The sequence below is a fragment of the Callospermophilus lateralis genome, chromosome 3, assembly GCF_048772815.1.
Source record: "Callospermophilus lateralis isolate mCalLat2 chromosome 3, mCalLat2.hap1, whole genome shotgun sequence".
NCBI classification, from domain to species: domain Eukaryota; kingdom Metazoa; phylum Chordata; class Mammalia; order Rodentia; family Sciuridae; genus Callospermophilus; species Callospermophilus lateralis.
The window spans coordinates 67,180,184-67,199,033 of record NC_135307.1 but is presented as its reverse complement, the minus strand read 5'-3'; the positions used below and the strand labels follow the sequence as shown (position 1 = coordinate 67,199,033).

Below are 18,850 nucleotides of genomic sequence, written 5' to 3'. Positions count from 1 at the left end.
TGCTAACTTGCTCATATTGGCCTTGAACTTGTGATCCTTTTGCCTCAGCTTCCTGAGTCACTGGGATTACAGGGGTGTGCCACTGCATCTGACAAAATGGATAACTGTTAAACACTCTTCACACAAATGTGAACCAAGAAAAGCTTTGTTAATTGAATGTGGGGTGGCAGGGAGAAAGTGTTTTTTTTTTTTTTTTTTGGTCTACGTAAAATGAATTTGGAAGAATTGGTTCAGGTTGAGTTAATTACAAACACTTTGAAAATCATTTGTGCATGACAACCACTGTGATATAATTCTCACATGTACTTGTTCTTATTTTGTTGTGAACCCATATTTGGGAGGACAAACCAATTCACATTTTGCATGTGGCGTCATGATCTGTCCCATAGAACTGGATGTTCTATTCCAGCAGGCATCCAACATTGTCCACACAGGTCACAAGCCAAGACTCATTTGGCTGGTACCCAAATTATCAGGATGCACTGAAGAAAGAAACCAGGTCAGAGAGCAGCTCCTGGGGTCAGGGATTTTACCTTTATCTAAGCTAAATTTAAATATAATCTTTAGGTACAGGTCTTTAAAGAGCATATTACATTTTATAAAGTGAATTAACTGTTTCAGCCTTTAAAATATTCTTCTAATTATAGAGCCTGACGTCCTATATGGAGTTATTCAATGAAGAAAAAGTACGCTTTCTGGAAGTACTGTCACTAAAAAGGGATCAGCAGGAATTGAATGAAGATGAATTACAGTTGAGAGAAGCCTGGGATGGCATCAACCAAAAGGTTACTGTTATGTTGGTCTGAAGAACATTTTCATGGGCATCTTTGTTTTGTTGAATGAAGACTTTACTGTAGACTCTCATGAAGAATTCTATAAAACACAGGATAGATGCTTCATCAGAAAATGGGATAATATTATATTTTTTTCCATAGCATCATTTGGAGAGTAGTTGGATTTAAATAAGAATTTGCATTGTGTTTAAATGCAAACTTATCCAATGTTATATTCTTACTATTTTTGGTTTACCATGGTAGATTATACCTATTTTGCCACACAATAGATGATTTGGTTGACCTGTAGCTTCTATACCATCATGTGTCAATATCGGTAGATGCTTGAAAGGGTTAGGGACAAACCCAGAAATTATGTGTAAGGATGGATATATGTGTGTTAAGTCTGAATCTATCTGTATGATTTTCATCCTTGTAAATTTATTAAGACTTGATTTCTGGCCCTGATTATGGTATATATGCATTTGAAAAGAATGTGTATTCTGCAATTATTGCATGTAAGTCTATAAATATCAACTGTAGTGTTATTCAGACTGGCAATTTGTTCAGTTGTTATCCCAACTGCCAAGAGATATTAAAATTTGTAGAAATCTCTCTTAAAAAAAAAAATATATATATATATATATACACACAATACCTTTATTTTATTTATTTTTATGTTGTATTGAAGATCAAATTAAGTACCTCATACATGCTAGGCAAGTACTCTACCACTGAGCCACAACTGCAGCCCCTAGAAATCTCTTTTTAATTCTGCCAAATTTTGTTTTATGCATTTAAAAACTTTGTTAGGTATATACACAATTATGATTGTTGTGGCTTCCTAATTAATTGATACTTTTACCATTATGAAATACCTCGGTTTATCTTTAGTAATACCATTGTATTTTTTTTTTTTTCAGTCTACTTATTCTAATAGGAATGGGGTCATTCTAGTCTTCTGATGCCAACTGTTTATATGGCACATCTCTTTTCTTCATTTACTTTTAACCTCTTTCAGTTTTTGTATTGACAGAGCATCTCCAATTCTGTTAGCACAGAATTGGATCTCACTTTCTTATCCACTCTGAAAACCTGCCTTTTAATTAGAGTGTCTAGTCCATTTACACTTAATGTAATTGTTGCTATGGTTTAATTAGGTACACCATTTGACTTTTTGTTTTGTTAATTCCTTGTTTGTTTGTATCTCCATTTCTTCCTTCTTGTCTTCTTTTGAATTGTTAGGGTTATTGTTGTTGTAGAATTCTATTTTAATTTGTCCATGACTTTTTCATTCTACCTCTTTCCATCATGTTTTTAGTAATTGTTCTAAGAATCATCTTATACATTCCACACTTTTTGCAGTCTGGTAGAATTGTATAATTCCTTAGTTATTATACAACTTCTTTTAACACATAAAATTCTTGCCATCAAACTGATTCACTTGCCTTCTATTCTTTATCTTATAGTTAGTTGTTCTACATATAAATGCATGTTTGACATGTGTATCATATATGTGGCATAAACATATTTTAAAGCTCCCAATGCCATGTTATAATTTCCTTGCCTCAAACAACCATATGTTTTAAATGATATTATTTTAAGAGGAATTAATCTTTCATATTTATCTTGATGTCTACTCTTTCTAATTCCTTCTACAGATTTTAGTTTCCATTGAGGCCATTTTCCTTATGCCTAAAATCTTTACTTTAATCTTATAGTGCAGTGACAGATTTCTTTAATCTCTAAATGTCTTTATTTTGCCTTCATTGTTACAAAACAATTTTATTGAGGTATAATTTACATATTATAAAATCCACTTATTTTAAATTGATAATGAAATGATTTTTAATGAATTTTCGGAAAGACTATATGGCCCACAAAGTCAAATTTATTACTCTGGCTTTGAATAGCAGATGTTTGCTGATTTCTGCTTAGCTATCAGAAGGGCCGGCCTGTTTTCTGAATATGTTTTCCACACCATATGTTGACTTAAATAGTTGTCCCCTGGCTTAAAGAGCCATCCTTTCTGAGGATCTAAATTTGAAAAGAAGTGCACTTCCAGGAATCCTACCTTCAAGGGGGTAGGCTCATTGTACTGTCCTCAACTTTGAACCTGACTCTTGTGAAGGGACAAGAGCTGCCTGTGACAGGTTCTTAATAAAAGTCAATGAAGAAGAGAGTGTTTGTACAGTTCAGCCTGTTCCAGGACACAGAGACCTGGCCTAAGTACTCAGAATATGATTTGGAAAAAAAAAAATATCTGAGATAATGAGCAAAATCACCAAAAGAATTATTTTGCAAGATTAAGTGCTACAAATTGATAGTATCTGAAAATTCTATTCTTATTCAAGCAGACTGCAGTTTATTTCTCAGTGTGGCAAAATGAGATGTGCTGATTTTGAAGCCATCAGGTGTATAAAACTTAGTATCATCCAGTTTTTTGATTCAGTAGTTTGAGAACAGGGTTATCTTAAAGCTTCCTAGTAATGGTTTCATTTTAAGCCTGCTGTAGGGAAAAAAAGTTTTATTTTTGATCTGATAAGATCTTATATAAATTTTCAACCAAATTCAAAAGTAATTGTCTGAGAAAGGAAGTGTGGAACCTGTTTTCTATGTTAAGTGAGAAAGGAAAGGAATGAAAAAATAAACATTGCCTGCCTCTGTTTTTCTTCTTTTGACTACTATATAAATATTTTCAATGTGACCCTAAGTAAAAAGCACAAGTTTGGTTTCATTTAAAAAAAAAAAAAAAATATATATATATATATATATATATATATATATATATATGCAGTTTTCTTTTAGTTATGCAAAGAATTACAATTGAATTAGACCTATCCTTCTTAGCCTCTAACTCAAAGATTTTTCAATTTCCTAGTTTGTTTTTATTTCTTGGAAAATGCACAAATAATTAGATACAATAGAAAAACATGCTGGGGCTGGGGATGTAGCTCAGTGGTAGAGCCTTTGCCTAGTAGGTGTGAGGCCCTGGTCTCCATTCCTAGCTGATTTTTTATATTAAAATTTTGATTCTTCATTTCCAACTGGAGATTTAATGGCATATACTCAGTGATTTAACACTGTAGAATTGCCTTTGCTGTATGCTTTTTGAGACAATAAACTTGGAAGGCAAAAAAATAAAAAAGACAAAGTGAAAACTCCTGTAAAATTCAGTGCTTTCATTGTATGCTGCCTCAGTAGAGGAGCCTAACTTTGTCTTTTTTTTCCTGTATTGGGCATGGAATTCAGGGCCTTGTACGTGCTAGGCAATCACTCTACCATTGAACTACATCCCCACCTGTACTCATTTTGTATACCTGAGTAGTTGGTGAAAAGTCTTTTACATATTTGCTTCGCAAATAATGAACACCCAACAAATGTTTTTGAATAAAGTAATAATGAAGTGAATATCATGTAATATGTGGACTTTGCCCACTTTCCCCTCTAAGTAAAAACAACTTAACTCTGAGAATAGTTCAGTAGAACTAGATCACAGAAAGAGGAAATACAGACTCAACACTCACATTTTCATTAGTGGCAGTTACTTTGAGTGAAACAAAGTGTGACTTGTGCTTGATCTTGAGAGTGGTGTCTTTGAGAGGAGAAAGCCACTAAAAAGCAATAATGAAGGATATGGGTAAAAAGCCACAGTCAGGAAAGGAGATGGCCTTGGAGATGGATTTTTATTGTGCTGGAGAATTCCAGTGGTCATGGCTGGAGGGTAGCTCAGTGGTGGACCAGTGCTGGACTTGCCTATACAAAGCTGTGGGTTTGATTCTCAGTACTATAAAAAAATAAAAAAATAAAAAATAAAAAATCCAGTCATCAGTCCAGTATTCTTCCACACCCCCCACCTTTAGCTCCTCTAGCTGGCTTGGTCACATCACCTGCCACTTTTCATTGTAACCATATACCTATCTGCTTCCCGTGATAGCTGGTTGAGTCAAGAGCTGTGGTTTTATTTGTCGGATTGACTCTGATGTGGTGCGAGGGTTGTGTTCTGCTCTACCCATCCATTTGTGCATGGCACCAGTCTGGGCAAGGCCCTGCTCTTGTTTTTTTTTTTTTTTTTTGTGTGTGTGTGTTTTATTATGTGCTTATTTCCTTTTATACTCACACTTTCTTTTCCATTCCTATTTCTCCCTGGGTCATCATTTTGAGGTATTTAGTGTATATCATTTTGTTTTAGAGGTTTTTGCAGCATACACATTGATTTTTACGTAAGTGTGTATTTTTAAATTGTGTAATCTGAGGTTGTACATAATTTCTTTTATTTTTGAATACAGTGTATTTAAGGCACCCCCAGGTCACCATATAGGCATCTGATTTGTTCCTAACTGCTGCCCAGCACTCCATGAGATGTGGCCACCACATGTCCCCTTTGCACTCTAGAAGCCTTCTATAGTTTTATACCCTACTCTTTCCTAATGGGTTGTTTATAAATGTTTGCTGATGAGTGAATAAGTAACTGTGTGAGTGAGTGGCTTTTGATAATACTTAGAAGGGAAGAAAACCCAGGCAGAAGGAGCAGAGAAAGCCACTGCTTTGCGTGTTTAGAGAAACAAGCTGTCAGGGTTTGTGTGACTCATGTGTGCATGCAGGGAGTGGTGGGAAGGCTGAGGAAGGAAGAGGTGTGCCTGGATTGTGAAGGGTGTGACGAAGGGCAGATATCAGGAGATACGGTATTCTAGGGTGAACATGTGGCTAGGACTAGGGAGAAAAATCATCTATGAATCTATGAAAAGTGTGATTGTAATATCAGAGAAACATAAGGTCATACAACATTCCAAATGGTAGTCCTTGATTAAGACCATCCCTGCTTAGAGGAGGGCTTTTAATATTTCAGTATTTTTCCATATAACTTAATATAGATTTATCTAAACCTTTCTCCTTCTTGTGCCTTCTTTTCCTACAGCCTTTGAATGAATTATATTCCTCATCAGCAAGTAGCTAATGATATTTGGGACTAAGATGTTTATCCATTGATAAAGATTGTCTTTTTTAATATTTATTTTTTAGTTGTAGTTGGACACAACACCTTTATTTTATTTATTTACTTTTATGTGGTACTGAGGATTGAACCCAGGGCCTCGCAAATGCTAGGCAAGCGCTCTACTGCTGAGCCACAACCCCAGCCCCTCCCAAATTGTCTTGACTAACAAATGACATTTATCAGTCTTGGCTTTCACAGGCACTTTGAAGAATTAAACGTACTCTAGGTGAAGAAATACGTTAGAAAAGTTCTGCTGAAGGACATCTTCCTTTATTTTTAGATTAATGCATGGAAAACAAACCTGAATGATGCCTTGCCCTGGCCCCTCTGTGAAATTGAAGCATGGCTTCAGGAGGTCAAGGAACTCATGGAGGAGCAGTTACCAACTTCGCAGAATTACTCCGAAGCCATGGCTCAGACAGAAGAGAAAATGACTTTATTCAAGGTTAGAAAAGCAAAAGAAAAATGCAGAAAAATCAGGACTATATTAGGTTCTTGAGGAAGATTCTGTCCTAGAAGATTCTGTCCAAGAGCAGCCAATGGGTGATTGAGCACCGTGGAGTGATTCCCTAGGATTTCAGGGATCCAGGGATCCAGAAGATGCTTTCATGTTCATGACCATGGGCTTGTTCAATAAGAATCCAGAATAAGGAGTTCTAAAGCAACTGTAAGGTCTGAGGGGCGGGGGGAAGGCTATGGACAGAAGACGACTTACTTAAAATGAGGAAGGTTAGGTTGTTACTAAAATGGCATGAAATTTGATGTGTGAGATTAATAATTGCATTTGAGCTCCCGAAGGAATGGAAAACACACCAGACAAGAAGAAAAAATTGATTATGGTTTTACCAAAGAAATGGCAGCCTGCTTCTCTTGTGAAATGTTGCAATTTAAAACTTTTATGTTAAAAATATGTACTCATAAAATCTTGGATAAAATGAAAGGGGCTTTATGACCTTTTTGAAAAAAGACATACCGTGAGTGAGAGGAACGCACCCATTGCAGGGTTTGGCAGTAAGTCTAATTCATGTCATGTTAAATCTCTTTTCAGAGTCTGATGGACAGATCTGACTACCATTCGAGTATTCTCATGGCTTTTGAAAATAAAGACGAAGAACATTTGCCATTGGTTCCCCTTAACACCCTGGAGGAGATGAAGAGACGGTTCGTAGCACTACCGTTACATAACTGCTGGGACTGTTCATGGGAGAGACATAGCATGATGCCATGGGACCACAGGAATGTAGATATTTAGATAATTTTTACAAGTGTTCTCTTTAAATCTTTTTTTTAATATTTACTTTTTAGTTGTAGTTGGACACAATACCTTTAATTAATTAATTTGTTTTTATGTGGTGCTGAGGATCGAATCCAGGGCCTTGCACGTGCTAGGCGAGCACTCTACCACTGAGCCACAACCCAAGCCCCTCTCTTTAAATCTTGATAACAGTGCCTTCAATTTTTTGTAATAGTCACATTCTATCACGCTAACATCCTTTTTTTGAATGGTAGAATACTCCGGTGTGAGCTGTGTGTTTTTGGAGCTTGCCTTCTGGTTCGTAAATACAGGATAATGATAATCTCCCTGTCCATGTCTCAGGAGGATATGGACCGAGGGAAGAAGTATAGGAAAGCACTTGATAAACTGTACAACCCTGTTGATATGGAAATTATTTAATGGGTGGTTGTATCCATCGTCTTCTCTTTTCTCATTATTCATAAGCAATTTATTAGAACGAGAGGGTTGTTAGCCTTGGTAATGAAAGCTGTTTTAATATGTAAACTTTTAAATTGTAGTTGTGTTTAATTATAAAGAAGTTCTCAAATGTAGTAGGATTTTTTTGTAGATCAATATTTCATTACAGGATTTCTCAATGAAGAATAATCTCTTCAGAAAATGTTCTAGTAGTTGTATGTATGTATGTATTGACTTATTTATTTATAGCTCAAAAAGGTTTATTTCATATCTTGCTATAATATTTGTTTTACATTAAAAAATAAAAATAAAAAATAAAAAGTTTAGAATACATGTGAGTTCCATGTGTTTATAAAAGATAAGGTTTGCCCAGCACGGAGGTACATGCCTATGTACTTCCTATGTACATGCCTCAGCTCAGGAGGCTGAGGTAGGAGGATCGCGAGTTCAAAGCCAGCCTGTGCAAAAGTGAGGCACTAAGCAACTCAGGGAGACCCTGTCTCTAAATAAAATATGAAATAGGGCTGGGGATGTGGCTCAGTGGTGGAGTGCTCCTGAGTTCAATCCCCGGTACCAATAAACAAATAAATAAATAAAAGAAGGTTAAGGCCTCAGTGTTTTTTAAAATGCCAATATGGATTTCTCACATTTTGTCAATAATATTAATTTCAAAAATGTGCAATTTTTTTTTCAGAGTGAACAACACTTTAGGGAACAATTTCATTCTACTTCTAGAATTTCACTACTATAAGTGCTCAGTTCTTGGCTTGCTAGATGAAGTGAAACCAAAATTGGATTTTTGGAACATAAAATTTGGAAAGAAAGAATCTGTGGAATTATTGCTGGAAGACTGGCATGTAAGCTGCTTTATTCTGTCTTGGACAACTGTTTTCCCATGGCTGGGTGCTGAGTTTGCATTTTTCGTTGGCTTAATTTCCCATTAACTGAAGATTTGGGACAAGGTTCTGTTGGTTGCTCATGTTAGCTTTGATATCGCCTAGAGAAAAGAATTGTAGGTAGTCAAATAACAGGCACAGAAAGGGTAAGAAACATAAAACAGCATCATTTATAAGATTGAGTTAACCAGGACAATTAACCTACCAGGTTTCAGTGTTTTTTTCCACTCAAAACTCCTTCAATCATTGATTTGAAATTTTGTTTTATGTTTTTTCTTTCCCAATTCATGATGCCATTCAACAATTAAATTTTCTTTAGAATATTTTAGTCTTAGTATTTCAAGTTCTAATAGTAGAAAAAAACCATACATTTTTCAGTTTTGTCTTGGGATACTTTTCTTGTGGCTTTAGCTCTTCCGGTTTATAGGGGAAACTGTTTCAAGTGATTTAAACATAAGTATGTCCATGAAGCATCATAGACCTGTCACCTCTACAGTTGGTCCTTATCCTTCTTTCTGTTTCCATTTTTGGAAAGGAGGCAGGAAGAAAAGAAAAATCCAAGATTATAAATTTCAATGCAAAAATTGATGAGAAATTTATTTAAAAATGTTAATTGAAACACTTTGTCCCCAAACAAGAAGCATCATTCTCAATTAGACTAGATTTTTAATATCGTACCTTTTTAGCCTTCTTCAAATTTTTATTTTTTTCTATTTAAGAAGTCATAGTACCTCACTGGCACATAATAAGTGTACAGTAAATACTCAGTATTTTTCTAAGGCAGAATTTAGTTAATGATCATTTTTCAAATGTTTCTTGTGTGTTGGATGAGAATATATCTGTAACAAAAGCTAATGTATCTAATAAAAACTTACTCAACATTAATAAAACATATGAAATAAGATCAATTGTTGCAATTATGCAGTATTAATAAAGTATTAGAAGTAGGAGACTTTGGAATTACTGTAAATAATTAGCTTGCCTTTTCCCATAGGAGGAAAACCATTGTAGAACACATCACCCCAGTTAAGATAAATGTTCTCAGGGGTCATATTGTCATACTTACAGGTCATACTTAGGCCTCCTATATCTCACCTGTTCTTCTTCATGAACTGCCCTTCATCTTCAATTGGAATATGTAGTATTAAAGTATGATAGAAATCTTAACAACTATGTGTTCTGTCAACATTATCAATTTCTTAGCAAATTTTTAAAAGTGAAAACTGTCAATATGTGTTTTTTCCCCCAGAATTTTATTGAAGAAAAAGAGTTCATAGCTCAACTTGATACTGCTTTTCAAAAATGTGAAGAAATTTATAAAAATTTAGGTAAAGTAGTTCAGTTACTTTTTAATGAAATGATTACCACTTAAATATATCACATTTCATATTTGCTTTCTTTATTCTTTAATGAGTTGGAAATTAGTTTTAGATGCATGATTTCTTTGGAAAATTCTTGCTTTCACTTTTAGTATTGTTGGAGAACAATACTCTCAATTGATGTGTAGATAGTTTTCTGAGGAGTTTTATTAACAAAAATGCTATTTTCTAAGATTATTTTCTTGTTTTGGTAATATTGTAGCTGGAGAACGTGAAAATATTAATGAACAATATATGGTGATGGAAAGTAATATTTCTATGTACAGAAAAAATATATATAATGTGAAGTCCACTCTAGAAAAAGTTCTGGCCTGTTGGGCTACTTATGAGGAGAACCTTCGCTTACTGAAGGCTGGTTTTGAGGAGACAAAGAAACAAGTTAAAGAGGTATTTGCAGTCTAATGACACCTTCTTTACTTTTTAAGTTTTATTTGGAGACTCTTGTTTTTAATCCAACGATTAGAATCTAGAGATTCTTTGTCTTTTGGAAAATTCTCTAAGGTCTTGGAAAGAGTTTAGTTTATTCCTAATATAATGATCAAAAGGATGCTTTATCCACATTATAGGTTTTACACACATGTGCACACAAATGCACAGCTTTATTAGGGTATAACTTATATACATGGTATACTTTTAGGAGACATTACTAAGCATTTATGTAAGAAAGAAAATGCTTGCAGTACCAGATGGCTTATAGACACATTTAAACTAAAATGTGGTTTTTAAAGTTATACTTTTCGATCTGGTTGAAAGCTTTACCTCTAAAATTTTCCTAAGTTTCTAGAGGAGCACAATCAAAAGGCTGATGGGGAAAGGTGTGGAAGAAATGTGAATGTAATTTATTATTGCTTTCACTTGCTAATCCTGTAATGATTTCCTTTATGACTATCTGAGGTAGTGTTTCTTTCTTTAATCTGTGCTCCTCTTTGTAAATGGAACTAGATAGCCATTCAGATGAAACATTTTCCAATTGGAAACCGAAATACTTAATGGGAAATAGGCTATTTGTTTGGAGGTAAAATTTGTGTTAAGTGTATGAGTGCAAAAAAAGAGCACTCTAGGGGTTTGTGAGCCACCACTCCCTGTCACTCACATTGGTACTAGAAGTTTGTATCTTTGACTTCTAACAGTTGCTCTGTTTTTAAAGATCCTCTATTAAAAATGTACATAACTCTGAGAAAAATAGCACTCATGAGCCTGAAATTCCCAAGCTCTAATGAGATGCCCTGGGCTGCGAAAGAGATCTTACAGGACACTTTACATTTTGAGGGAGATTTAACAGCATCTATCTCTTGGACACCATGCTACTTCTAAGTTGTTGGACCTGACAACTTAAAAATGGGAACTATTAAGTAATTCCTTGGCCTAGAGATTCTATGAAAAAAAATCACTGAAACCTAGAGGGCTTCGTGAATTGAATGAGTTTGGTAACCTCTGCTGTAAGCTCATCAGCCACTCAGAAAATTAGAGCAGATGCTTCCTAAAGGCCCAGGACCAGGAGGGAGAACAGGTACCTGTACCTGCCAAATAGCAATTAAACACGAAGAGCCGGAGCAACAGGACTGAGTGAATTCCCTGTGGGGAGAGTCCTGGTCTCTGCAGAGACCTCCAGACTGACTTCTGCTTCACGTTAGCCTTGGTAAAGATTTATTATAGGTGATAGAAAGACAAGTGTTGTACCATTGGATATGTATGTGGCTTATATGTTATTGTAGGTTCCCTTTGAGACACTTGCCCAGTGGAATGTAGAACACACCACTTTAAACGAAGTGGGAAGTTTCTTAATTGAAGTCAGCAATGATGAAGTTGGATCATCTGTTTCTAAAGAACTGAGAAGGCTGAATAAAAGATGGAGAAAGTTTATTACAAAAACTCCACTTGTAAGTTCTTTCCTTTTTTGGTAACCTTTTTATTGAGATATAATTCACACCACATATAAATCACTCATTTAAAGTGTGTCACTCAGTATTGTTCAGCGTGTTCACAGGGCTGTGCAGCCATCACCATGATCAGTTTCATAAAGAAACCGTGCGCCCACTAGCAATCACTCCACACTGCCAGCTAACCCTCCCAGCCTTCGGTACCCACGACACTACTTTTCTTCTATTGTTGTGGACATTTCACATAAATGGAATCATATGGTGTGTGGTCTCTTGTGACAAGCTTATTTCTTGATATGGTATTTTCAGAGATCATCACTTTATAATGTGATATATCTATATGCACTTAATTTCTTTTTATTGGCAAACACCAGTCTATTGTATGGATGCATCACATTTTATTTAGGCACTCATCAGTTGATGTACATTTGAATTCTTTCTACTTTGTGAGCTGTTCGATATAGTGTAGCTTTGAACATTTGCACATGCTTGTGTGGACACCTGTTTTCATTTCTCTTGGGTGTACACCTAAGAGAACTTTATCTTTAACCATTCCTAAGATATTGCTTTCTATTGGAAATTCATTTACCATTAAAGAATAGTGTAAGCATTATGTTGCCTGTTAGATTTCAAGTTCCTCAAGAATACACTCTGGGCTTTGTTTATATTTGGTTACAGTGCCTCATAAAAGCAAAGTTACAATAAATGATTTTAATCTAAATTATTCTTTCTCTTATTTTTATATGACATGTGGGTGGTTTTCTTTTTCCCCCCCCCTGAGGAATTCTCATTTTATAACATTGTTGCTGATTGATAAATCCTAAAGATATATTTGGCTATATTATCCCCACCTATTGTTTACAGCATATGTCAGCATACAAATAAAAATATGTGCACTAAATTTCACGAAATTATGGACTGCGGTTGTAGCTCATTAGTAGAGCTTTTGCCTAGCATGTGTGAGGTACTGGAGTCAATCCTCAGCACCACATAAAAATAAATAAAATAAATGTATAAAAAATACAATAGCATTAAAATTTTTTCACAAAATTAATCTTTTATAGGAAATGAAATTGCCACTTTCAAAAAAACAGGATCAGCCCACTCTTGACAATTCTAGAAATATTCTATTACCTAAAGAAGAAGAAAAATCAACTGTTGATTTTTCAAAGAATATGTCAGTAGGATTTCCTGAAAATTATAATCGGAATATAAAGGTAACAGGATTATATACTTTGTATATTTCATTTTGCAGATAGGAATAGTTTAACTTTGCTGTTTTTCTTTTAATGACACCATATTGTTGAAACAGTGGTAAATGTATGGATTACTAGATAGTAGTTACCATGTGATCATTTTCTAGAAAATCAGGGAGGTTGTTTCTGTCATGAAGCTTTTGCTAGCATGCAAGGAATGCAGGTCTCTTAATCCTCGTGCATTTCCACAGTCATGCAGAAGCACACAGGGCTTCTTTTTTTTTATTTTTTTAAATTTTTTTAGATGTAGACGGACACAGTACCTCTATTTGTTTATTTAATTTTATTCGGTGCTTAGGATTAAAACTAGTGCCTCCCACATGCTAAGCAAGCGCTCTACCGCTGAGCTACAACCCCAGCCCCACACATGGCTTCTGAGTGGTGTAAAACTTGAGTTGAAAAATCTCTTTCGATGACTTCTGACTAGTACTCAAAAATGGTTTAACTAGAGGGCATCCCCCAATCGCCTTGTAATCTTGCTTCCTTTCTGTAAAATGAGAGAAAGCATAATGGATCTTGTTTTGTGGATAATCTGGAGGACTGCAGATTATAGGTAAGAATATAGAAAAAAACACAAGTAAATATATTAAAAATCATACACATGGAAGATGAAATACCTGTGGTTTTAGACATGTGCCTCCTGCAGAAGAGCTTTATACGGCTTTACCTAAGAATTTCAGTGTGCTTTGGCCAGTTGCCATGGTGGATGTTTGGGGTTTCCAACCATGAGAATGCCTAATCAGGGACTGGGGGTGTGTGGTTCAGCGATAGAGCCTTCAGCATGCACGAGGCCCTGGGCTCAACCCGTAGCTCCACCAAAAAATGTAAATAAATAAATAAATAAGAATGCCAGATCAGGCCGAGCATGTGGAAAGTCCTGAGTTTGATCCTCAGCACTGTAAAAAAATAAAACAAACAAAAAAGAATGTGTAATGAGAGGAAATCTGAAAAGATCTGATTTTTGTCCAATATGCTTTAAAATACCATAGTCTTCAAAGCATTTAAAATGTAACCTGATTAAAATCAACTTTGCATTGGATTTGTCTTGTAAAACTGTAACATATCAACCTATCGCATACTGAGAGAATATACTTAAGAAAAAGATTTGATTATTAAAAATTTGATTCTTAGTCTCTGGCATTTAACAACTACTGTTAATAATAGCTGTGTTTAATAATTAAATTGTTTATGAGTTTTAGAAACGTATTTTTGAAGTCTAATTTTCTAAACTTTAACTATCTGTAAAATAGAGATAATACTATTTAACAGGAATGATATTATAATTATAATAATGTAGGTGAAGAAACCTTTAATTTGTAAAATGATATATACTTTCATAAAGTACTATTATCATTGTCTAAACCAGTCCTTATATCATTAAAATACAATCAGATGTTACATAATAAGTGATATATCAGTCACTGACAGACCAAATACACGAACAGTGGCCATACTCTGAGGCCTAGGCGTGTAGGAGCTATACCACCTAGGTTTGCCTAAGTATGTTCACTCTGTGATGTTCACACAATGACAACATCACCCACTGCTGTGTTTCACGGCATGTGTCCCCATTGTTAAGTGACCCATGACTGTTCATTGAATTAGCACTCTTCTAGAAAGGGGTGTAACTCTTAAGTGGAAGGTGGTTTTATAATGCATTTATAATGACATTTTCTCAGTGATAATTTTGAATATTGTAGGCTGTGGAAGAACATGAAAAAGACCATGAAGAATCCACAGAACACCTAAAAGTGGCTGAAGAGGTTGAAAAACTCATTGGACAAGTGGAGGTGTGGGAGGCAGAAACCAAGTCCATTTTGGATCTTCCAAAACATCAAGATGTTATGGATAGTACCATAGAAAAATCTTTGCAGGTATGAGTGTAAAAGTATTAAGAGGGTGTTTTCATGGTTGGAGATTTATATGGACTTACATTTTATATGAAATGAAAAGTTTCAAAGTAAATAATAATGAGCTTTCAAAAGTTTTATTTTTCTTTATTGGGTTTTTAACAATGCATGAATTTTAATCCCTGAATCATCTGCTCTGATTTTGCTTGAAATACCTCTGAGCTTTGGTTCTTAGACTAGTTTTTCCAGGTATACAATGAGATGAAAATATTCTTTTGCCCTGGGTGTGGTGGCACACACCTGTAATCTCAGCAGCTCAGGAGGCTGAGGCAGGAGGTTCGTGAGTTCAAAGCCAGCCTCAGCAATTTAGTAAGGCCCTAAGCAACTTAGGGAGGCCCTGTCTCAAAATAATTTTTTTTTTTTTTTAAAAAGGACTGGAGATGTGTATCAGTGGTTAGATGTGTATCAGATGGCATTGAACCCAGTGCCCCTGGGTTCAATCATTGGTGTGTGTGTGTAAATATAATATTACATATCGATTACATTATAATACTTATGTATATGTATTCTTTCGCATCAGAGGACAGTAAGGAGATGAGTGCATTCATTCTTGCATGCAGCTCAGTGCAGTAGGATGTAAGGCTGTATACTCAATTCTCCACTGAAAAAGCCACTTTCCCCTCATGACTTGACGTGGGAAGCGTGACGGATGGTAGAACTCCATTCCATCCTGATTCTAAAGCTTTTGAGTCATTGAAAAGCAATGAAGCAAGAGTATGTTTCAATATTACTTAGTTCTCCTGGGAAAGAAGTTATAATTGAAGTTTATTGAGTTTTAGCTCAGCTATAAAATTCATGAAGCATGTCACAAGTTGGGATAAGATAGGTAGTTCCTGGAGTAAAGGAGCATTTATTTATATTCTAAATCTCCATTTATGAAAGGTATATATTTCAACATCTGGTGTTTTATTGTTCATAAGAGTGATAGCTTTTGTTGCTTTGAAAATACTATATATTAAAAAAAATTAAAAGAACTTATTTCAGCTGGCCAGAGTGGCCCATGCCATAATCCCAGTGACTTGGGAGGCTGAGGCAGGGGGATTTCCAGTTAAAGGCCAGCTTCAGCAATTTATTGAGACCCTATCTCAAAATAAAACATGAAAAGGGCTGACAATGTGGCTCGGTGGTAAAAATCCCCTGGATTCAATCCCTAGTACCAAAAAAACAAAAACAAAAACAAAACCCCAAAACCAAAAAACTTATTTCCTCTGCCAGTGCTTTTCTAATTTTATTTTTTATTCTTACTTATTTAGTCATCTGAAATTTATTCAAGTGAAAGAAAAGAGGTAGAAATTAAATACTTAAAATACATACTTAAATAAAATATTTAATATTTTAAATAAAATAAATATTCTATGAAATCAAATATTTAAAATAAATTTTATTTCAAAAATTAGTTTTAAAATATTTTCAAAGCATAACAATGATCCCTATTATAAACAGTGAAGATATAATCACACTGAAATATACTTACGTGCATAAAGAATTAAGTAAATATGGGATCAAAATATTTCTTTTTTCTTTTTTTAAGGGGGGTTACTAGGAATTGAACTCAGGGGCACGAAACCACTGAGCCACATCCCCAGCCCTATTTTGTATTTTCTTTAGAGATAGGGTCTCACTGAATTGCTTAGTGCTGCACTTTTGCCGAGGCTGGCTTTGAACTTGTGATCTTCCTGCTCGGCCTCCCGAGTCGCTGGTATTACAGGCATGTGCCACTGCACCTAGCTGTTTGATCAAAATATATTCTAAAGTGAGAAATCAACTTGCCAAACCATGTGAATAATGGGATTTTACTTTAAACTTTTTTTTTTTTTTTTAATTGTGATGCTGGGGGATTGAAGCCAGGGTTTCATGCATGCTAGGCAAACATTCTACCACTAAGCCACATTCCCAGACCTATTTGTGTTTTTAAAGCAAAGTTGCATTTTTATATTTTGTGGTTTTATATTCATAGAAAAATATCCATAGGATTTAAAAAATAACTCTTTTGTCTTCAACCTGCATCAAACCTAGCAGTTTTTGGGACATAATGAACATAAAAGAAATATGTTAAAAAACAAATATCTGAATGATTGACAAATGACAACTAAGGGAGGGGATAGAGAGACAGGAACTTTGCTTTATCCTTCTGTTCTGTTCACTACCTTAAGATCAAGAAGATCAGCATTTACATAGTTGATATTGTGCAACATAATTTCTATTTTGTCATACCCTACACAATCCTTGAGTTGTAATTGAAAATTCTTAAGTTTCGTTAACTTGGGAGAGCTGAAAGTGGTTTCTGGTTATTTTATTTTGTAGTTCTTTATTGATATGTAAGATTTGATTATCTTTCATTATATTTGCTAAATTTGTGATTCTGTGGATTAATTGTTCTTTTATATATTACACAATTTCCTGATGTGGTTGTTAATGGTTAATATGTAACATGCAATGTGAAGCTTTCTTCAATTTGTTTTAATAGCATCTTATTGCCAGAGGCTCGATGTATGAAGAGCTTCTGGCCAGAACTGAAGATACTTTACAAATGGATGTTCAGAATATTTCAAGCCAGGAGTCCCTCCAGCACGTTCTCACAACTGGACTTCAGGCAAAGATTCAAGAAGCGAATGAGAAAGTCCAGGTCTCTCTTAATATTCCCTAATTAGTGAATTTATTCTTTAAAACCAGGTGGTCAGTGGGTAAAGGGTGGGCTGGCCCTGAAATTTGTAAATATCTTGTAAAATATCACTTTTGCACTTTCTTTTCTTTATAATTTAAAGTGTACTGCAAAGTAGAAATATAAAAAATTAGATATTCCTATATCTAGTGGGAAAATGTAAATTGCTAATCAAAGAAAATTTTTATTAACTTACAAATTTACCAAGAAGTTGGACCAAGTGTTAATTTGATTTTTTTTTTTTTTGCCTTTACAGATCACTGTGGTAAAATTAATTGCAGTGTTGAAGAACTCAACGGATATTTCACAAGAATTGGATGCCAAGCAGAAGGTAAAAGAGTCCCAGATGGAATTGGAATCTTACATTGTGAGAGCTGAACAGTTACTTGGGCAAAGACAGAGCCCCCGTGGACTCATTTCAAAATATAAGGTAGGAATCTTCTCAACCATCATTAGTAGGATATTTATCATTAGATCATTAGCTACCTATCTCATTTGAAGTCAAGATGTTCCCTTGCTTGTAAAAAGTAAAGCTATCTTAATTTTACTTTTTTTTTTTGTGGTGCTGGGGATTGAACCCAGGGCCTTGTGCCTGCGAGGCAAGTACTATACCAACTGAGCTACATCCCCAGCCTAAAGCTATTGTAATTTTTAAATTTCCCAGTATTACATGTTGTTCCCCTGAGGCTAATAAAAAGAAGCATTCAAATGAAGAATATTTTAATTCAAATTTTATCCAAGAGTCTTTGGATGTACCAGGTGATCTAATGTAAAGAGCACAGTTGATTCTGATGTTGAGCAAGACTTTAATTTCTGTTTCATTTTGTTCTTTTAAATTTGTAAAATGGGCATAATAATTTTAGCCCTAGACTCATTGGGAGGCTTTTAATGAAAATAAGACATATAAAGGTATTTTGCACAGTTACAATTCTATGAATACTAATATTATTAAAAGGCTTGGTTAGAAGTTATTCATGGATACATACTTACATATAAGTTAAAGACCCCATAATGCTGCTTTTTCCAGTTTGATTTTTTTCTCCCAGGTTTTGCAGGTAATGGTGACATCTAAAGATGTAACCAAACCAGAAACTTGCTATTCTTAATGCCGTGGAGGTGTTTGTGGGGGTGCAAGAAAAAACAAGGTCCTTACCTTTGGATACACTAAGGAGGTGGGGGAATACATGTATTTTTGTTCATTCATTTATTCAGCATTGAACACACTTATTGAATACTAAAAATTGGATACTGGCATTGTGGGGGAGATGAAGATACAGTCAGGCAATAACCCCAGTCCTAGTGTTCCCACTCTTTGTTGGAAAAGATGCCCTCACAGGAGCCTCTCTTCATTCTCATTCTGGCCTCCATCTCTCTTCTGGGCCTTAACCTTAGTTTGGCCTCCTGT

General features: G+C 34.9%; 1 protein-coding gene across 5 annotated transcripts in view; it reads left to right on the top strand.

The window, feature by feature from the left end:
* Syne2 (spectrin repeat containing nuclear envelope protein 2) overlaps nt 1–18,850 on the top strand; it is a 336,103-nt gene that overhangs the window by 107,318 nt on the left and 209,935 nt on the right. For 4 of the 5 annotated variants that reach the window (XM_077109147.1, XM_076850387.2, XM_077109145.1 and 1 more), the window contains exons 11-21: nt 648–785; nt 6,050–6,214; nt 6,818–6,930; nt 8,157–8,319; nt 9,608–9,686; nt 9,940–10,124; nt 11,453–11,617; nt 12,682–12,834; nt 14,574–14,747; nt 17,251–17,409; nt 17,702–17,875. In XM_077109147.1, coding sequence (XP_076965262.1) covers nt 648–785; nt 6,050–6,214; nt 6,818–6,930; nt 8,157–8,319; nt 9,608–9,686; nt 9,940–10,124; nt 11,453–11,617; nt 12,682–12,834; nt 14,574–14,747; nt 17,251–17,409; nt 17,702–17,875 — 1,668 coding nt within the window. The remainder of the gene's footprint in view (nt 1–647; nt 786–6,049; nt 6,215–6,817; nt 6,931–8,156; nt 8,320–9,607; nt 9,687–9,939; nt 10,125–11,452; nt 11,618–12,681; nt 12,835–14,573; nt 14,748–17,250; nt 17,410–17,701; nt 17,876–18,850) is intronic. The other variant, XM_077109148.1, reaches the window with a different exon arrangement.